We start from the raw sequence: 20,109 nt of genomic DNA, 5'->3' as shown, positions 1-20,109 counted from the left end.
TTGGGTTTTTATATGCAGAAAAAAAAATAGTTTTTAAAATTTGATTAGTTGCAAGTGTAAATAAAATACTTTTAATTTTTTCCCCTTTTTATTATCATTTTGATATCGGGGGTATGTAGTTTAACACATAGTGCCTCCCAAAACGTCATAGAAGACTTTAGGGGAAAAGCAGATTTTTTTTTTTATACAGATTTCTCTTGTAACTCGGGCTGACATATTAACCCCAGTTACAGGGGGTAGTACAGCCGCAGGACCCTCACTGCAGAGCCTATATGGATCTGCTAGGATCCAGCAGCTCCTGCAGTTACCCAGCGATCACATGACCGGGACGGGAGCAGTCGGGGACAATTTCTGATCTGTATACATGGCGCTCATGAAGGGTCACCTATACACAGTGCTGGGGAAGGCAGTGAAGGTAACAAACTGCCTCTGCCCTCCCTTTGGGGACTCTAAATGTCACTGACAACCAGCTCCCTGCAGAGTTGAGGGGGTTATCCATAGTTATAGGGGTTACCCCTATAATTACCCCCCCCCCCCCCCATGCCAGGCCCCTCGTATACATTACGCTTCTGGGCACCTGCGTCGCTGCGGATCCCTGCACTTCGCTGCTGCATCTCCCCGTCACACGGATCAAAACATCCGGCGATGCGGCGGGGGGCTGGATGCGGTAGGTTGTTGGGTTGGGTGGAGGGGGATGAGCCTCCCTAGCGTCACCTGCGAGGTTACCCGGGTTTTCGATATTGATGGCCTATCCCCAGTATAGGTCATCAATATCTGATAGGTGGGGGTCCGAATCCTGGCTCCCCCGCTGATCAGCTGTATAATGAGGCCACTGAGCTCTGGTGAATGCTGAGGCCTCCCCACAGTGTACCAATCACAGCGCCGTACATTGTATAGTGTCTGTGCTCGGTACTGCAGCCCAGGCCCCTTCATTTCAATGGGACTAAGCAGCAAATGGGCCACGTGACCGATGAACATGACGTCTCTGGGAAGGGACTGGAGTGCCGCGGGATCTCCATACAGCCGATTGGCTTGGATGCACCGGAAGTCGGACCCCCACCCATCACTTATTGACCTATCCTGATTCGCCTTGGAGTAAAGTGGGGGAACCATTCTCTACGATTTCCATATTACCGCTATATATCTACCCCACTGCTGTTAGATACTGCACCACTACATTGTAAACTAGAAGTATTTATCGACGCTGACCAATCACAAGTAGCCATACGTAAGATCACAAGTCACAGTGGATCACACGTTCCAGGGATTATATAATCTAACACAAGAAGAGACTGAGCAGTCTAATAGACGTGAGATATAACCCATGTAGAGCTGTGTATACAGGTTATCAGCGCACAGTGCAGAGCACATTACCAGCCCCCATCAGGACAAACCGCCGCCACCTCCCCATCTGTCACACCGCATCCACTCCTCGCCCCTCACCCTCCGACTGTCTGCACAGAATGGATTAGATGCCAATAGGACGGAGAAATGGTGAATTACTATGTGATCAGTACAGCCGGGCAGCACAGAGCTTTAGGGCGTTGGTTTTGTAATATTGCGAAATTCCTGGAACCCAGCATCTGAGGCTAAAACAGTGAAACCATGCACTGCAGAATTCTGCGGACAGCGGATCCGCAAAAATGCAGATGCTGGCAGGATGCATGCCGCATTTTTCGAAGGGCCCAACAGTAGATAGGTCTATTCTTCTCCGCAAAAGAGACATGTTCTAAAATTTGCGGGACGCAGACACAGATACAGACAGCAAACAGATAATAAATAAAAAATATGCGGTCTCATTGAACGTAACGTGCCTGTGTCCGGACTGCAAAAAATGCGGATTGGAGGAGAACCTAAAATATGGTCGATTGCATGAGGCCTTAAAAGGAATGTGCAGAATCAAAAAAACATGGCTGCTTTTTTCCCCCAAAAACAGCATCACCCCTGCCCAACGGAGCCGAACTGCAATACCGCACACAACCCATGGAGAAGTGTGGCGCTGTTTTTGGAAGAAAGCAGCCATGTTTTTGTAATTCTAGAAAACCCCTTTTAAAGATGCACCAAGTTCAAATTTCATGTGACAATTGTTAAATTTGGTGCAAAACTGTCCACGTCGGTGAGAGAAAACCTCCTTATGCTGCCATTTTCTAACCAATGTGTGGTAGTCTATGGGTGCCATATTGTGGATATGTACAAGTATAGCTGCGTGTAGGAGGCCTCACTGTGACCATCTGATAATCCAGAATGAAGTGCCATCTACCCTGCACCATTGATGCTGGATTACAGGAGATTAAATCTATATAGTCCATGCCTTTAAACTAACCGCTCTTCTGAAGGGAAGGTGCATCAGTTTTCAAAATCCCTACACTCCATTACGCTATGGTCACACTACGGATAAAAATTCGACATGTACTGTATTTTCATGTCAAAATGGTGTTGTTTGAACGTACCCCAAGCCATACATCAGAAAGGAGGGAACTGGAGCTTGGTAACACATGTCACTGGAGCTGTGAGGAAGGTGTCATGTAACACGGGATCCATTATCTATGGCAGGACGGTATTACATGTCTAAACCTCACACAAGTATATCCAGGTTACACCCATGGAGCCCTTATAGCGTGGAAGTATACAAAGACGGTATAGAAGGTCTATAAAAGAGACCGCCATCTATAGGAGACGACATTAAACGGTCTTGAACCTGAGGCTCTTCATTTGTGAAACCACAATCTGGCAGGCTCTGCTGAGCTCTAGTAGGCCGAGACTGAAGCCTATGGCGGCCATGACAACCAAGCAGTTTGTCCTGCACATTCTAAAAACACTTAAAAGGGATACTGACTTTTCAAAAAACTTTGTTATGTCATGGCTCTGAGCACCGAGACCCCGAACGATCGCTAGAACGAGGCGAGAGAAGCACTCGCATATCGCGCTGTCATCGCTGCTGGAGATTTGAAAAATTCACTTGTGTTGAGACCCATTTGTAGTGTACCAGGAGGTTGTCAGGGGTGTAGAGGCAAACCACCATCGATATCTGAGTAACTTGACTCCACACAAGTACTCTGACAACAAGGCCCTGGACAGAAATCAGGACTTTTCAGTAGTGCAGCCTATAAAAAGGCAGAATGAACTGTATAGTACTAGGTCTCAAAATACAAAATGACAGCAATCAGAGATCTTAAAAACGGTGAGGAAATATATGTATATCAGGAGGTGGTATAAGTTATAAGTTTATGGACACAGGATTGGACAACTACTTAAAAAGCACCTGTCACCAGGATCAACCCTATTAAATCAGTTCTACCGCCTGATCTTGCGGATTAGAATGATATCGGTCTTGTGAAAATCGGCTGAAGCGTTCCTGAGAAAAGACTTTGATTCTATATATGAATGAGGGCTTTAGTGCACTGAGGGGCGGGGCCAGCACTGGAAAGATGAGGGGCACTGGGAGTCTAGGCCCCACCCCTCGGTGCAGTGAAGCCTTTATTTGCATAAAGTACAAAAGTCTTGTTTCCTCTGGAATGCCGCAACCAATTTTCACGAGACAGGTACCATTCTAATCAGCAGGATCAACCCTACCGGGCAGTAAATTGGTTTAATGGGGTTGATCTGCTCTTTAAAGTAAGTATCCTTATCGACATGTAAATTCTAGTACTACCTGGAAAACACAGAACTGAAATGGCCTTGGGGTTTGTATCGTGTCGGCACAGGAAAAATAATTCTGAATGTGGGACGAGGTGATAAATTCATGGCAGCGTCAGTGGCAGCTATGAAAACGTAAAACATTCATGACTCAGGGAGACTGATGGAGAACCTCTGAAGGAAAACCTCGGGGGGATGCAGAACTGTGATCAGTCCCCGAGCCGTGCCGGCATTTATACTGGCATCACAGTACACTCACATGGACACAATGATGTATGGACCAATTACAGGACAGCCCGCTCTAGAATGCTGAATAGCAGCATGGACGCGGGTACAGGAACGGCGCAGATCACTGCTGGCTTATTATCAGGCTCTCCCCTGCACATAAAGGGGGTTTCTGATCATAAGGAACTGCTATTAATGCAATTTTGGTTATTTTCTTGCCTTGCGTTCCAACCACTGAGGCGTGCCCTGCGATGGCAATAGGCTAGGTCCACACACAGCGTACCCGAACCAACAGAAAAACCGCGTGCATTTTTACCTCTGCGTTTTCTCTGCAGATGGCAATAGCGGTGTCATCCGCTGAAAAGTTGCCAGCCGTTAACACTGCAGTAACTGCCCAGTGGCTCAAAAAGGCATCAAAAACGCCCTGTGTAAACCAAGCCATAATCACCAAAGAGAAAGAAACAGCCGGAGCCGTAAAGACGGTAACGGGAGACATACCTGTAATAACCGTGTCACGTCCTCCACCAATACCAAATATGGTAAAGAGCACATGAAAAGAATGGCGCACACCAAAAAGTCACATGATTAAACCCCAAAATGTGTTCATATCCAAAACATGATCTCAAGAAATATTAAAAACCATTGAAAACAATGTTACATGGGAGGTGTATGGCATATATACACCGTAATTAATGAACCTGCCCCTCCCATCTTTCACACCATCTGCCCCGGATAAGGTGTTATACTTCAGTCTGACCAGCAGGGGTGCACCTAGCTTCCCCCCCCCCCAGCCCTACTGATAAAGGGACACTGCGATACACATGAATATAGAGATGAGTAGCGCTCATTTCTCATGGCCCCGCTACTGCCTCCTCTTGTCTCTAGGTCTCGCCGCCTCACCTGGCCTCATTGGAGGTGCACCCCTGGAAACCAGGTACCAAATCCAAGAATCAATCAGAAAGTAGATAAATCTTGAATATAAAGTGAAAAAAAAATTGACATCAATGATATCGAGAGCTAAATATCTAAAAGAGAAAATGCAACAACATAGTAACTACAACAGATACCAGCGCTCCGCGCGCATCGCGGCTGCCTACACCAATAGCACCTGTCTTTACATGGTTGTTGCCGCCGCCGCCGCTGCCCGTGCAGATAGGACGCTGTCAGGACTCTTGTTCATTCCATGTCGAGAATCTCGCCCCCCCCCCCCCCCCATTACAGCATATTGGGAGTCAAAAAAGGAACTTTCTGGATTTAAAGGGGTTTTCCAGGAGTTTTACACTGATGAGTTATCATCCTCTAGATAGGTCATCAGCATCTGATCAGTGGGGGTCCGACACCCGGGACCCCCGCTGATCAGCTGCTTGAGAAGGCAGTAGCGCCACAGCCTTCGCCCTGCTCACCAAGCACAGCGCTATGGGGCTGAGCTGCGCCTGTCATGTGACCTATGACCGTGTCGTCACACGGACCAGGGAAAGTCAAGAAGGACAAAACACGGATGCCGGATGAATTGTTCTGGATACGAGCTGCAAAAAAAAAAAAAAAAAAAAAAAAAGAACGCACATAGAAAAAAAGACGTTTGTGTGCACGAGTCCTTATACAGAGGATAGGTTATCAGTTCTAAACACTTGGAAAACCTCTTAATTCAGACATGTATGTAACGCAGGAGAAAGCATCAGCAGACAGTGTCGCTGGCAGGGCGGGTATACGCAGCCTGGCATTGCTCATCTGCCATCTGCTCCTGTGTGGTAATGTACAATGATCTGATCTCGGAGCAGCTCCTGTCTCCTGGGTACACTGCCGATAATACCGCCACGGTTTGGACAGAAAATGCCTTGTAAAATCAGTAAGAAGTGCCGACCCTCAGTGCAAAATCCATGCCAGGGACCCTCCCAACATCTCCGCGCCACTGTGTGCAGTCTACATATATTATAATGAAGTATTTGTATTGTACGATGCCACATGGAGTGCCTTTGTGCTGTTTTGTGGCGCCTGTGTGATACTCCATATACTGCAACAGAAACCTACAGGAAGACATCTGTCAGCAGATTTGTACCTATGACACCGGCTGATCTCTGCAACTGCGTTCTTCCATTGCCCATATACATAAACTGCACATATGTGGTTGGGCCCTCTATGTATAGGGGCCCCATGGCAGCTGTTATGGTGGTAGTTAGACCCCAGCCAATCTGATGTTGATGCTCAAACCAGACTCCTTTAAAGAGGTTATCTGCGAAGGGGACAAGCCTCCCAATGGAGGCTTGTCTCCCGTCGTGGCCTGCTATTCGCTGCACCCCCCAATGGCCGGATGAGTGGATCCGCACGACGGGGATATGCAACAGCCAGACAGTGGGGAAGTATAACCTATATGAGGGGGGCCCGGGCATTGGGGTTATGCAATGACAGATGTAACAAATGAAAATCAGGCATCATACATTTCTAACAAAGCTAGAACCAGCCCTGTATCTCACATGGATCCAGAGATCTCCCCATTCATTGCTCCAATTGCTCTGCGCTCAGGGGGCGTGTCCTTTCTGCTTCAGCTCTCTCCCTGTAACTGCCCCAGCTTCTAACAGAACATATGACTGGTGGCAGTTGAAGATTTAAACTGAGCATGTGCGACCGGCACAATGAGACTGACAAAAAAATAAATATAAAAAACAGCAGGTGGCGCTATACTGATCCATTTTATTGAATAACTCAGTGGCTATGCTAAATTTTAATTATATGGAATTACAAGAGTATTCAGATCCAGGTGCTGGTTTGAAAAACGTAGACTATGCTTCCTGACAGTACCGCAAGTTTTACCAAGCTGGGTGACGGCGCGTCTCTGGAGTCTCGGCGCGCTGCAGACGTGTGGAGAATATTTGTGCTGTACAGTAAATAATCCTTCTGGAAGGGGAGGAGGTGGAGCGGCTGCAGCTCAATATGATGAATAATTCCACACCGATTACAGCAAATTGCATTGTTACAAGGCGCTCGGGCGGTGAGCGCTCTGCACCTGGCCGCAGGCGGCGTATAATCTTATATAACAGCCGGAGAACAGGCCGAGCGCAGTCCCTTCGGAGGGAATAATTACTACTGCTAGACACACTATTAGTCGTGGACTTACGGCAGAGGATTACGGAGGCTGTAGGTGTGGCGGTTACCTGGTAATCTTACACAACGACGTCCTTGCTGCACTGAGCTGCTGGTGGACACACAGCAACCAGTCTGAACAGGTAGGTGCCCGTACACATTAATATATGGAGTCACACCCGGCTGATCTCGGTAGGATCGGGCAACCATCTAGAATGTATGTTAACAGACCCTCCAGCAATGGAGGACACGAAGGGTGGGATTTTATCATGACAGCTTCTTTTGTGCTCGGGGAGATACTCCACCACTAGGAGTCCGACAGCAGCTTCCTCTTCCTACTAAAAGCACATGCATGCTCGGCTGAGCTGACCAGGCACTTATATGAGGGGCTCAGGAGTGATAGTTGTCAGCCGTCTTATGTGAATAGCCGGTCTTAGGCTCCATTCACGCGTCCGTGGTGTGTTGCGGACCCGCAACACACCTGGCCGACACCCCCTATAGAAATGCCTATTCTTGTCCGCAGCTGTAGACAAGAATAGGACATGTTCTATCTTTTGCGGACCGGAAGATCGGGGCCGCGCGCGGCAAATGCGGACAGCACACTGTGTGCTGTCTGCATCCATTCCGTCCCCATAGAGAATGAATGGGTCCACACCCGTTCCGCAAAATTGCGGAACGGATGCAGACGTGTGAATGGAGCCTTACACAGACAGCTCATTAATAGGAATGGGTATGTGTAATTCTTAATTTCCCCTGTGGAGGAGCTGTAGGGAAACCAAACACTTAGCTTTCCCAGGTTTCTTCACAGGTAGGAGCTGATCACCGAGAGCCCCAGCATGGGGGGGGGGGGGCACTTTGTGATCAGCTTATAATAAAGGATCCCTTCCAACATGTAAATAAATAAAAAAAACACAGCACGGGGATCTGAATATTTTTGTAATTTCATAAAATAAAATGTATTCAATAAAACCTAACTATATAGCGCCACCTGCTGTTTGTGATTTTCCTTATTTCTCTGTCCACCACAGTAACAAGGCTGAGGTGGTCACACATGCTCAGGTCCATCCTTCTACTGCCACCATCCGGATATACTGTTAGACGAGGTCACAGTAACAGGGAAAGAACTGCAGCAGAAAGGACATGTCTCCTGAGAAACGACCCCCCCCCCCGAGCTGTGATAGGGAGAGAGCTGCAGAGCAAAAGACACCCCCTTGAGAAAGGACACCCTACCCGAGCAGTGATAGGAAGGGGGCTGGAGCAGAAAGGACATGGCCCCTTGAGATGCGACAGGGAGAGCTGCAGCAGAAATTAAACACTCCCTGAGCTGTGATAGGGAGAGAGAGCAGCAGCAGAAAGGAAACACCCCGGAGCTGCCCACTTTAAATAAATCTAGCAAAGCAATTGGAGCAATGAATGGGGAGATCTCTGGATCCATGTGAGGTACAGGCTGATGTCTAAGGTGTCCACCACGGCGTGACACCCCATTGTCCTTGCTCCTTCACACCACTCCAGCATTTCCCAAGTAAGACTAATGTAATCTATTTACGTGGCAGGAAACGGGCGACATACGTCACTGCGATTTCCCTTTCTGACAAGAGATTTCATTCACTTGTTGGAGCCTGATGTAAAACGTCCCAGGCAGAAACACATGGCCCCCGCGTACGGTGAGGTCTCGACTCTATACGGCTGTGCCCCCCTACCCGGCGGCTGTGTGTCTGTAAAGACCACCACGGTGATGTCACCAGCTAATCCCTACAAAAGGAAATATTAGTGTAAGTGCCGGCAGAAACGCTGGTCCTGGTGTACACACACACTACATAAGCGATGTCTAGTCTAGGAATTACCTACAGTGCATATCTATGTGAAGAATCTCCTAGATGGGCTTTCCGAGGTGAAGAGTCACGGCACATTACTTCCAGTTCTACTTGTTCCTGCTGTCTCCATCGGGTCTTAAAGCGACTGCCCCATCATGGACAACCTCTTCAAAAATCAGGAAGACCCCAACAATCGGTTGATCACACTCCCAAGATCGCCTTTTATCAGCTGTTTATTCTCCCTGCAGTGGCCACTACAGGTGAAATATAGCATTACAGGCGACTATTGGAAAGAATGGCCGTCCTTAGATGGCACAAGCTTCTCAATGTTAGCAGCTCTCCACAATATATCGGACTGTTGCACAGTAAAGTGTACCGTATAGTCCTCTCTGATCTGTGGGCAGTGCGCTCCATACATAAACCATACAGGAAAATAGACCCCTCAGTGGTCCAGGGTACTTGCATAGAAAAACTAAAACAACTTTCATTTGATTGTTTTAATACCTAAACACCTGCAGAAAAAAAAAATATTTGAAAAACCTGCCGTTTTTCTAGAAGACCTTATGTTGATAGTAGGTAGGTAGGTACCCTACGTTTATAGACCTTTGAAACTCTTAACACTACTATCAACAAAAGGTCATCTAGAGAAGCAGCAGGTTTTTTAAATCCTTCTTTTCCCTTAGGTGTTTAGGTATTAGATGAAATTTATGTTTTAAGAGTCAGAAACAGGGTTTTGTTTAGCCTTTTGGCCATTAGTTTTTCCATTCATAAACCCCCACACACTGAGCTCCCAGCAGCAGAGGCTCCGTTTCCGCCATGCTTTCCCTTCATCTGCAGTGCTTCATCCGCAGCCGGCAATGGCGCGCGGGGGGGGGGGGGGGGGAGGGGGGAATAAACAGTTCTAGAGGCGGGTGGAAGGTTGGGGGAGAGAAGAGATGACTCCTCAATGGAGAAAGTAGCAGTTTTCTCTAATAAGATATATTATAAAAGTTTATTATATTCACTTGTACTATTGACTATTTGTTGAAAGTACAGTGATTATTTTAAAAGAGCCTCCGTCAGCATGATCAACCCTATTAAATACAGCATTATGAATATCTATGGCCCAATTGCTAAAAACAAAACAAAAAACCCCCATAAAAGGCATTTTGTATTTATATGTTAATCACCTAACTGGAGCACCATGGGGCCGTCCAAAAGCCCTTGGAGCATCAGTTCGTAACATCCATTCAAATTCAGTCCCTTCCTCTAGATTGACAGAGCTGGACATCACATCTAGCCCTGTCTTGTTGAGCCTGCTCTCCCAGTCTCCGTGCTTGATCAGCGTGGAAGGGGATAAACTGTGCAAGCGTCAAAACCAGGAGATAGAGCGCCGCACAGATGACAGGTCTTGACGCTTGGAGAGCAGTAGGAGAATACAGAGCTGTCAATCCAGGGGAAAGGGGGTGGAACAGAAGCGGTGTTACCAACTGGTGCTCTGAGGGCTCTGCCGTGCTCCAGTTAGGTCATTTGCACAGATATTCATAATAAAGGTATTGGTTTCATCAGCATGATCATTACTGGAGCGATTTCTCCTTCTACAGCTCATGAGGGATCTCTTCTTACGTGTACCGAAAGTCACCGCTACTGAGGAGTGTGCGACTTCCCTTTCCTTGCAGAGTCTTGCTGTGGCTTCTCTCCTCTCTCTCTATATTTGCACATGGCTTACGCGATGTGCCGCTCCCTGCCTTCTGCACATTTTCCAGTGCGAGCTGACTTTTTTTGGATGCTTTCCCCGGCTAAACTCTAGCACTGAGAGAAGGGTGGGGGAGAGCAGAGAGAGGCCGCAGAAGCCAAGCTCTGAGGGATTTATGTCAAATTCCGCAAACCTAGAGGATAGGTGAATGACTTACACAGACTCTGCAGAAGCTAAATGATCGGAAACTTACACTCACCTAAAGAATTATTAGGAACACCATACTAATACGGTGTTGGACCCCCTTTTGCCTTCAGAACTGCCTTAATTCTACGTGGCATTGATTCCACAAGGTGCTGATAGCATTCTTTAGAAATGTTGGCCCATATTGATAGGATAGCATCTTGCAGTTGATGGAGATTTGAGGGATGCACATCCAGGGCACGAAGCTCCCGTTCCACCACATCCCAAAGATGCTCTATTGGGTTGAGATCTGGTGACTGTGGGGGCCGTTTTAGTACAGTGAACTCATTGTCATGTTCAAGAAACCAATGTGAAATGATTCGAGCTTTGTGACATGGTGCATTATCCTGCTGGAAGTAGCCATCAGAGGATGGGTACATGGTGGTCATGAAGGGATGGACATGGTCAGAAACAATGCTCAGGTAGCCCGTGGCATTTAAACGATAGCCAATTGGCACTAAGGGGCCTAAAGTGTGCCCAGAAAACATCCCCCACACCATTACACCACCACCACCAGCCTGCACAGTGGTAACAAGGCATGATGGATACAAGTTCTCATTCTGTTTACGCCAAATTCGGACTCTACCATTTGAATGTCTCAACAGAAATCGAGACTCATCAGAAAAGGCAACATTTTTCCAGTCTTTAAGGCCCCCTGCACACGATCAGGATTGCGTGCGGAAAATCCGCACCGTAGGTCACGTACATTGTATTCTATGAGAATTTGAAATTCTCAATGCACACGATGCAGATTTTTTCCGCGCGGATTTTGACCTGCGGTGCGGATTTTAAAATCCGCGACATGTCAATTAATTATTTTTTTTTCTGACCGGATTTTCTTCATTCACTTAGTGAAATCCGCACCGAATCCTCACCAAATCCGCATGGATTGACCGCACAGATTTGCCTGCGAACACCTGCGGATTTCAGTGCGGATTATCCACACATGAATCCTGAACGTGTGCATGTAGCCCAACAGTCCAATTTTGGTGAGCTCGTGCAAATTGTAGCCTATTTTTCCTATTTGTAGTGGAGATGAGTGGTACCAGGTGGGGTCTTCTGCTGTTGTAGCCCATCCGCCTCAAGGTTGTGCGTGTTGTGGCTTCACAAATGCTTTGCTGCATACCTCGGTTGTAACGAGTGGTTATTCCAGTCAACGTTGCTCTTCTATCAGCTTGAATCAGTCGGCCAATTCTCCTCTGACCTCTAGCATCAACAAGGCATTTTCGCCCACAGGACTGCCGCATACTGGATGTTTTTCCCTTTTCACACCATTCTTTATAAACCCTAGAAATGGTTGTGCATGAAAATCCCAGTAACTGAGCAGATTGTGAAATACTCAGACCGGCCCGTCTGGCACCAACAACCATGCCGCGCTCAAAATGGCTTAAATCACCTTTCTTTCCCATTCTGATATTCAGTTTGGAGTTCAGGAGATTGTCTTGACCAGGACCACAACCCTACATGCATTGAAGCAACTGCCATGTGATTGGTTGACTAGATAATCGCATTAATGAGAAATAGAACAGGTGTTCCTAATAATTCTTTAGGTGAGTGTATATTTTAGGGTACTTTCACACTAGCGGTTTTATTTTCCGGCATAGAGTTCCGTCACAGGGGATCTATACCAGAAAAGAACTGATCAGTTTTGTCCCCATGCATTCTGAATGGAGAGTAATCCGTTCAGGATGCATCAGGATGTCTTCAGTTCAGTCGTTTTGACTGATCAGGCAAAAGAGAAAACCGCAGCATTCTACGGTTTTATCTCCGGCGAAAAAAACTGAAGACTTGCCTGAATGCGCAAACTGAAAAAAAAGGTGAAAAAAATAAATGCCGGATCCGTTTTGCCGGATGACACCGGAAAGACGGATCCGGCATTTCAATGCATTTTTTCAACTGATCAGTCTTACTAACGCCATCAGTTAGCATACATTTTGCCTGATCCGGCAGGCAGTTCCAGCGACGGAACTGCTTGCCGGATCTCTCTGCCGCAAGTGTGAAAGTAGCCTAATGAAGACTGGCTACTTCAGTTGCTTCATTTAGAAAGCACATGAACAATAAATAAAAAAATATTCAGCACAAAGATATTAATAGCCTTTAAAATGTTTATTTGATTTTTTGATGACGGGTATAGTTTTGGTGGTCAAAGCTTAAAATAGGCCATCAAAGTGTGATGTGTGAGGATCAACCCCTAGTCTCCCCGCTGTAAAGCAGGGGCTGCAGTGCTCACTAGGTTGTGGCACTTTGTTCACTGCAGTACTCGAACCAACACAGATGTCGTCCATGTGGCCGTGTCTGGTACTGCAACAGTCCTGGCACAAGGGCAGCATTTTGTAGGTTATTGCAGCGAGTCCATACTTTCTGGTGATCTGTGGCACAGTCCCCTACCCATCTCCCATTGTTTCAGTCAGTCATTGCCACTAGGGGTCTCTCTTCCGCCTACTGTAAGTTGCAGTCAACTGCCCCTAGTAATAGAGACTCAGAAGATGGCAGAGAGGAAGTGGGGGCATATCAGAGCTAGTTGAGATCCTGAGCCTGATAAAACAGCCGCTTCTACACTCCTGAACGCCACAGGAGCGCCCTCCTTACTGTAAGTGTCATTTATCCCTCCTCATCTGTTCTGTGAGCTCCAGAGGTGAACATAAACATAGCGGGAAGTCAAGGAAAAGAGGTCACAGCAGTACAGTGCTGGCAGACTCCCATAGAAGGGATACACCCCCTGCTTCTGGGTGAAATGCATCTAGCTATGCTGCTGAAACAGGGAATAATATGGCTAAAAACATTAGGGAAGCCCAAAAAAGCCCTGTTCCTTCACAGTTCTGATTGTGCAAAGAAGCACAGCCATTACGCTTTAAGATGGTTCACACACAATATTTAATAAAAAATAAAAATAAACTCATTTTTATGGTGCTTTTAACAAGGTTTTTTGCCGCCAGCTGCCATTTCTAGTGTACAGCACACACACTACATACAATGCATGTTGGTCTTTAAACCACATTGTAACGCTATTAGTTGCACTTTTCACCATTTGCCTCCCTGTAAAAGCTTTTTGCTCCCATTAATAAGGACGCCAGCGTTTTACAGTCACGGTTCCATCAATACCTTGTGGCTAATTACATAACCATTAATTAACAGCCTGTGCTCCTCAGAGCGCTCGCTTAGATTAAACGAACACTAAACAGCGGAAATACACATAAAATAGCTGCGCTCTTCCTCCTTTATCCTCTCCACTCCCTTGACCGTATTTTATCTCATTACAATCAAAACTGAGAAATACAGGTCCTGATGGGTTAATTGCGGCGGATCACGGCGCACAGTAATAGGGGCCAGGTATGGGATATGGCCGGCACATACAGGCTACGTTTGTATTCAGGCATATTAACTATATTCATTGGTGGCGCAGTGGCCACAGTCCCTCCTCCTCCCTATTCTCATTGGTGGCGCAGTGGCCACAGTCCCTCCTCCTCCCTATTCTCATTGGTGGCGCAGTGGCCACAGTCCCTCCTCCTCCTAGTCTGTTCTCATTGGTGGCGCAGTGGCCACAGTGCCTCCTCCTCTCTGTTCTCATTGGTGGCGCAGTGGCCACAGTCCCTCCTCCTCTCTGTTCTCATTGGTGGAGCAGTGGCCACAGTCCCTCCTCCTAGTCTGTTCTCATTGGTGGCGCAGTGGCCACAGTGCTTCCTCCTCTCTGTTCTCATTGGTGGCGCAGTGGCCACAGTCCCTCCTCCTAGTCTGTTCTCATTGGTGGCGCAGTGGCCACAGTCCCTCCTCCTAGTCTGTTCTCATTGGTGGCGCAGTGGCCACAGTCCCTCCTCCTAGTCTGTTCTCATTGGTGGCGCAGTGGCCACAGTCCCTCCTCCTAGTCTGTTCTCATTGGTGGCGCAGTGGCCACAGTCCCTCCTCCTAGTCTGTTCTCATTGGTGGCGCAGTGGCCACAGTCCCTCCTCCTAGTCTGTTCTCATTGGTGGCGCAGTGGCCACAGTCCCTCCTCCTAGTCTGTTCTCATTGGTGGCGCAGTGGCCACAGTCCCTCCTCCTCCTAGTCTGTTCTCATTGGTGGCGCAGTGGCCACAGTCCCTCCTCCTCTCTGTTCTCATTGGTGGAGCAGTGGCCACAGTCCCTCCTCCTAGTCTGTTCTCATTGGTGGCGCAGTGGCCACAGTCCCTCCTCCTCTCTGTTCTCATTGGTGGCGCAGTGGCCACAGTCCCTCCTCCTAGTCTGTTCTCATTGGTGGCGCAGTGGCCACAGTCCCTCCTCCTCCTAGTCTGTTCTCATTGGTGGCGCAGTGGCCACAGTCCCTCCTCCTCTCTGTTCTCATTGGTGGAGCAGTGCCACAGTCCCTCCTCCTCCTCTCTGTTCTCATTGGTGGCGCAGTGGCCACAGTCCCTCCTCCTCCTAGTCTGTTCTCATTGGTGGCGCAGTGGCCACAGTCCCTCCTCCTCCTAGTCTGTTCTCATTGGTGGCGCAGTGGCCACAGTCCCTCCTCCTCTCTGTTCTCATTGGTGGAGCAGTGCCACAGTCCCTCCTCCTACTCCTCTCTGTTCTCATTAGTGGCGCAGTGGCCACAGTCCCTCCTCCTCTCTGTTCTCATTGGTGGCGCAGTGGCCACAGTCCCTCCTCCTCCCTATTCTCATTGGTGGCGCAGTGGCCACAGTCCCTCCTCTCCTCCTCCTAGTCTGTTCTCATTGGTGGTCAGTGGCAGCCGCACACAGTGGGGAGGGAGGGACTCACTACTTCTCCACTGTGCCGGCTCAGGAGAACATGGTGAGTGCCGAGAGCGGCGCATGCCATGTTCTACCGCGATATGGCGATATAAACGAAATCTCTATTGTTGGCCAAATTTATATAGTTTATATTGCATATCGTCTATATCGCCCACCCCTAGGTCCTAGTCATTATACCTTTATCACCTATCCAGTACATGAATGGCTACTGAGGGGTAACCGCTTTATGGCTCATGCACACGACTGCATCCGCAAAAGACGGATCCGCAAACCACAGGATCTCGGCCGAGTGTATGCTGCCATTTCTTTCCACGCTCTTCTAGAAATGTCCTACTCCAAGAATAGGACAAGTTCTAGCTTTTTTACAGGGCCGCAGAGCAGATGTATGGATGCCCCCATCCTCCTGCGGGATTCCTCCAAGCAATGAAATCGCACTTAAGTCATTAATGTCAATTACTGCACAGCGACACTTGTCATCACAGCCACAACCTGTCCCATCAGTACAGCCGCACTACAGCCATATATAACAGGCAGGGCGGAGAAAAGCGGGATTTAAAGGAACTGAAATCACTTTTAAAAGGGATTTCTCAAAATCCATCACCCCACCTTAAAGGGGTTGTCTCATGAAGGCAACCTGTAAGGCAGGGATGGCCAACCTGAGGCTCTCCAGCTGTTGAAAAACTACAACTCCCAGCATGCCCAGATTGCCTACAGCTATCAGCCTACAACAGTGCATGGTGGGAGTTGTAGTTTTACAACATTTGGAGAGCCACAGGTTGGCCATGCCTGCTTTACGGTATCCGGCCGGCTCTGACTGTTGGAGTCCCCGTCGGTCGTGAGACTGGGGGCCTGTTCTCCCCATTTGAAGGGAGCGGCAGGTATGTATGGTCATAGCCGTTCCACTCAGCTCTACGGGCGAGTGCTTGTAATCTGCTACCTCCGGCAGTTCCGCAGAGTTAAATGGAGTGGGCACACACACACAAGCATGGCAGCCGCTCCATTCAAATGGCGGAAAATGGGTCCTCGTGATCGGCGGGGACCACTGCCGATCAGGGACTTATCCCCCATCGAAGGTTTGTCTTAATGGGACAACTCCTTTGCTGGCAGAAGAAAATTTCCAAAATACTTACTGTCTCGAAGTTACACGGATTGGTCACGTGACACGCCTCTCATTCGAAATTCCGGCTTCACATCCTTCAGCCTGACTACCAGGTCGGGTCTGGTCTATGGACGGACACGTCACTTCCTCAGCCCAGGATGGAGCCAGAAACACTTGTCTCCCTGACACATGCGCAAACTCCTGAATCCACCTCATCTGCGCATGCGCCAAAGAGATAGTGGTTGTGGCCCCATCCTGGGCTGAGGAAGCGACGTGTCCGTCCATAGACCAGACCCGGAATGTGGTATTCGGACTGATAGACGTGACGTCGGCAGAAGTAGGATTTCAGCAGAGAGGCGCATCACGTGATCAGGTTCCAGAGTGGCCAATCCACGCAACTATGGGACAGTAAGTATATTGGAAATCTTCTTCCGGAAGCGAGGTATGATTAATTAAGGTGGGTTGATGGCCCCCTCCGGGTTCCTGAGAGCCCCTTTAGCTCTCGAACTGCAAGACCAAGCTATGTCTTCTCATAAAAATGTATTTATATGCAAACTACATCCGGCACGTCTATAGAAAACCACAGGGATCTCATGACAAACGCTGCTCTGCTACACCCAGCAAACTGAGCCCTGCCACATCTGTGATAAAACAGAACTGGTAACTTACACAGAACGGCCACCGCTCCGGACTCAAACATCAGACATTCCTCCTTGTTCCGAGTCTCGACCATGACACTGAACGGAGGGGGGTCCAGCTTGTGGAAGATCCTGTAGCCTTTACTGAAAGCCATGGTTCTGCTGGACCGGTGCCACCTGGAAGAGACAAGTCTACGTTACGTACGGGTCAGACCGCTGGAAAACGAGGAAAGTGATGATTATCGTAACCTATACGGCCTCAGGAGACGTGGGAGAGGAGGGGGATGCAGCTGCAGCTTCTGTGTCAGTGGCAGGGAGCAGATTGCAGACACCCGATTCTGCAGACCCACCGGGAGGGACGTTCACACACGTAATGACAGCCACGCATCTACTACCAGACCACGGACAGTGTGGTCACATGTCGTCATTTAAATGTGCTGTTCAGGAGTAGAAAAATGCTGGCGCTTTCATCGAAAACCAGCACCACCCCTGTCCATGGTCGTGTCTGGTACTGCACCTAAGCTCCCGATGCAAACATCAAACGCATCCAAAGGCCCCATCAGGCCGGTGTACACTCATACACCTTTTCTGCGGTATGTAATAGTGCAATAGACTGTGTTATTACCCGCACCGGCAATCGGAGGGAAATTCGATGCCAGATGCCGCTGTGTGACGGCAGTCCTCCTGTGTAGCTCCAGGGAACGCTGCAAGATGCAGCCTGAAAGTCACTATGTATACGGGTTCTGGGAACTTCATAATGGACCCCCTGAGGTTTGCTGCAGACCCACGCAGGGCGCCTCCAGCAGCAGCCGCCGCAGACCCACGCAAGGCGCCTCCGCCGCAGACCCACGCAAGGCGCCTCCAGCAGCCGCAGCAGACCCACGCAAGGCGCCTCCAGCAGCCGCAGCAGACCCACGCAATGCGCCTCCAGCAGCCGCAGCAGACCCGCGCAATGCGCCCCTGCAACTGCTTTTAAGCAACCACGTAATGCACACACTGGTAATGATGCGGCACAATAAGATCCAGTCTTGGTGACATGTCACATATTACACACGTGTCATGATAGAGACCGGCCCAGGGAGGAGAACACAAAGAAGCAGCGACTTCTGGTTCACGAGGGGTGAAGAGTCAGGTCGGTCGGGGTTGGTCACTACTTACAGACATGGCGGTAATCCCCAGTGAATGATATGAACACGTCGTATCACGATAATATCCCCAGTGAATGATATGAACACGTCGTATCACGATAATCACAATAACCTGTGCATGTCATCACAGACGCCTTTATTATCACACGGACAATGGTTCCTATTACACGGGGCTGTCCATGAACCAGCGCGCTGCCGGACACCGACAGGCGTATGACTGCTGTGTTTTCGGATGGCACACCGCGGTCTTCAACCTGTGGCTCGCCAGCAGCTTCAAAACTACAATTCCCAGCATGCCCAGACAGCCTGTTGCTAAGGCTAAATGCTGTCAAGGCATGCTGGGAGTTGTAGTTTTGTTGCAGCTGGTTGCAAATCAATATTTAAGTGACCCCCGCCCCCTCCCGAAAATAAAATAAAAATATTAAAATCATAAAAATGTAATAATAAATAGTCCATCACTGATCTCACATCTACCATTATCATATCACGATAGAGAGCAGTGATGAGTCATGACAGGCCGGCGAGATGAGAGAGATAAGGTGCGGAGCCTACAGGTCAGCAAGTCAGGAGGAGCACAGGGTCGGGCTGTCACGATATAGGTCAAGTCATCGTGACAGCGGGGATGAAGGGGCCTGCGAATGCTCCCGCCTCCCATTACATGCCTAGAGATGACAGCTGTCAGGCCGGTAAATGGAGGGCAGTGAAGCGCCGGTCTGTGCGGGTAGTGCACCGGGAAAAGCGTGGATGCAGCGAGGCTATGTACATACCGCAGCCCAGAGACGTCCTCTGCTCCCGGCTATCACCGCGCACTGACGGCTCCTCTGCCGCGGGAGTGCGCTCACAAGGTAACAGACGCAGGGGCCGCGCTTGCCCCGCCCTGACCACGCCCTTCCCATAGTGCAAGGCATCGGGAAGCACGCCCATCACGTTCGGCTGCGTGAGGGATGACGTCATGCAACAGCTGCCGCCATCTTTAATATGGGCACGGGGGTGATTGTGGGCGCCACCGGTATCAGGAACTACATCACTGTTACAAAAAGCGGCCTCCTGGGATGACATGTCACGACATTGTCCCGTCCGCTGTATTGGACGATGAGGTCGTGTGGTGTGCTTTGTAAGGAACATTCTGTGAGATATATTTAAAGGGACGCTAAACCTAGAAATAATGATACAAGTGAACAGCAAACAATCCAGCCAGGCTGCAAGGTTGTGCCCGAGCCAGAAGCGAACACACGGGTTAATCGCCTGCTGATAGTCTCCATTTTTAGCTAGAGAATGGCTGAGGGTGGGGCTTAGTTAAGGGGGCGGGGTTAGGGTCAGGCCAAACATACTTTTTTCCCTACTGCAGAGGGGAGAGGCTCCTGCTGCAGCCAGTTTGGATGAGCTCCTGGGACACAGATCTCTTCTGTGTGTATGACAAAGTGGAGCCTCTGCTGACAGGTCTGTCTAGGTCAAGGCTCCTATTCCCTAGGAAATCATCTGGTCTTAGAATTGTGCAGTTCCCCTTTTATTCCTCCTGGAAATGTATGAATAAACTGACAGCTGTGCAGGCGCAGACTGGGAACTAAAAGTGGCCCAGAAAAAGGTTGCAGTGGCCGCATGTTGCAGGTGAGTCCAAGATGACAGAAGACAGGGCCAACAATGCCATAGTACAGAGCAATATACCGCCCCAGCTGACCCAAATACCACAGGGCAGCACAATATACTGCCATCTGCTCCACAGTATTCTACTGTATCACTGTCCTGAGGACATCAATACAGTTGAATTCAGGAGGACAGCTGCTGGTCAGAATCAGTTCATTATGAACCTGGTTGGTGGCCCGCCGGGAA

At 48.9% G+C, this 20,109-nt stretch overlaps 1 protein-coding gene across 3 annotated transcripts in view; it reads right to left on the bottom strand.

Moving 5' to 3' along the window:
- Positions 1-19,152, bottom strand: part of SYNJ1 (synaptojanin 1) — a 95,223-nt gene extending 76,071 nt beyond the window's left edge. For all 3 annotated transcript variants that reach the window (XM_044284395.1, XM_044284397.1, XM_044284398.1), the window contains exons 1-2: positions 19,047-19,152; positions 17,163-17,308 (exon numbers count right to left, since the gene is read on the bottom strand). In XM_044284395.1, coding sequence (XP_044140330.1) covers positions 17,163-17,286 — 124 coding nt within the window. In that variant the 5' untranslated portion in view covers positions 17,287-17,308; positions 19,047-19,152. The remainder of the gene's footprint in view (positions 1-17,162; positions 17,309-19,046) is intronic.
- Positions 19,153-20,109: the final 957 nt, after the last annotated feature.

This window comes from Bufo gargarizans, chromosome 3 (assembly GCF_014858855.1).
Source record: "Bufo gargarizans isolate SCDJY-AF-19 chromosome 3, ASM1485885v1, whole genome shotgun sequence".
NCBI lineage: Eukaryota > Metazoa > Chordata > Amphibia > Anura > Bufonidae > Bufo > Bufo gargarizans.
The sequence above is the reverse complement of the archived record's forward strand: the minus strand, read 5'-3'. Positions and strand labels throughout refer to the sequence as shown.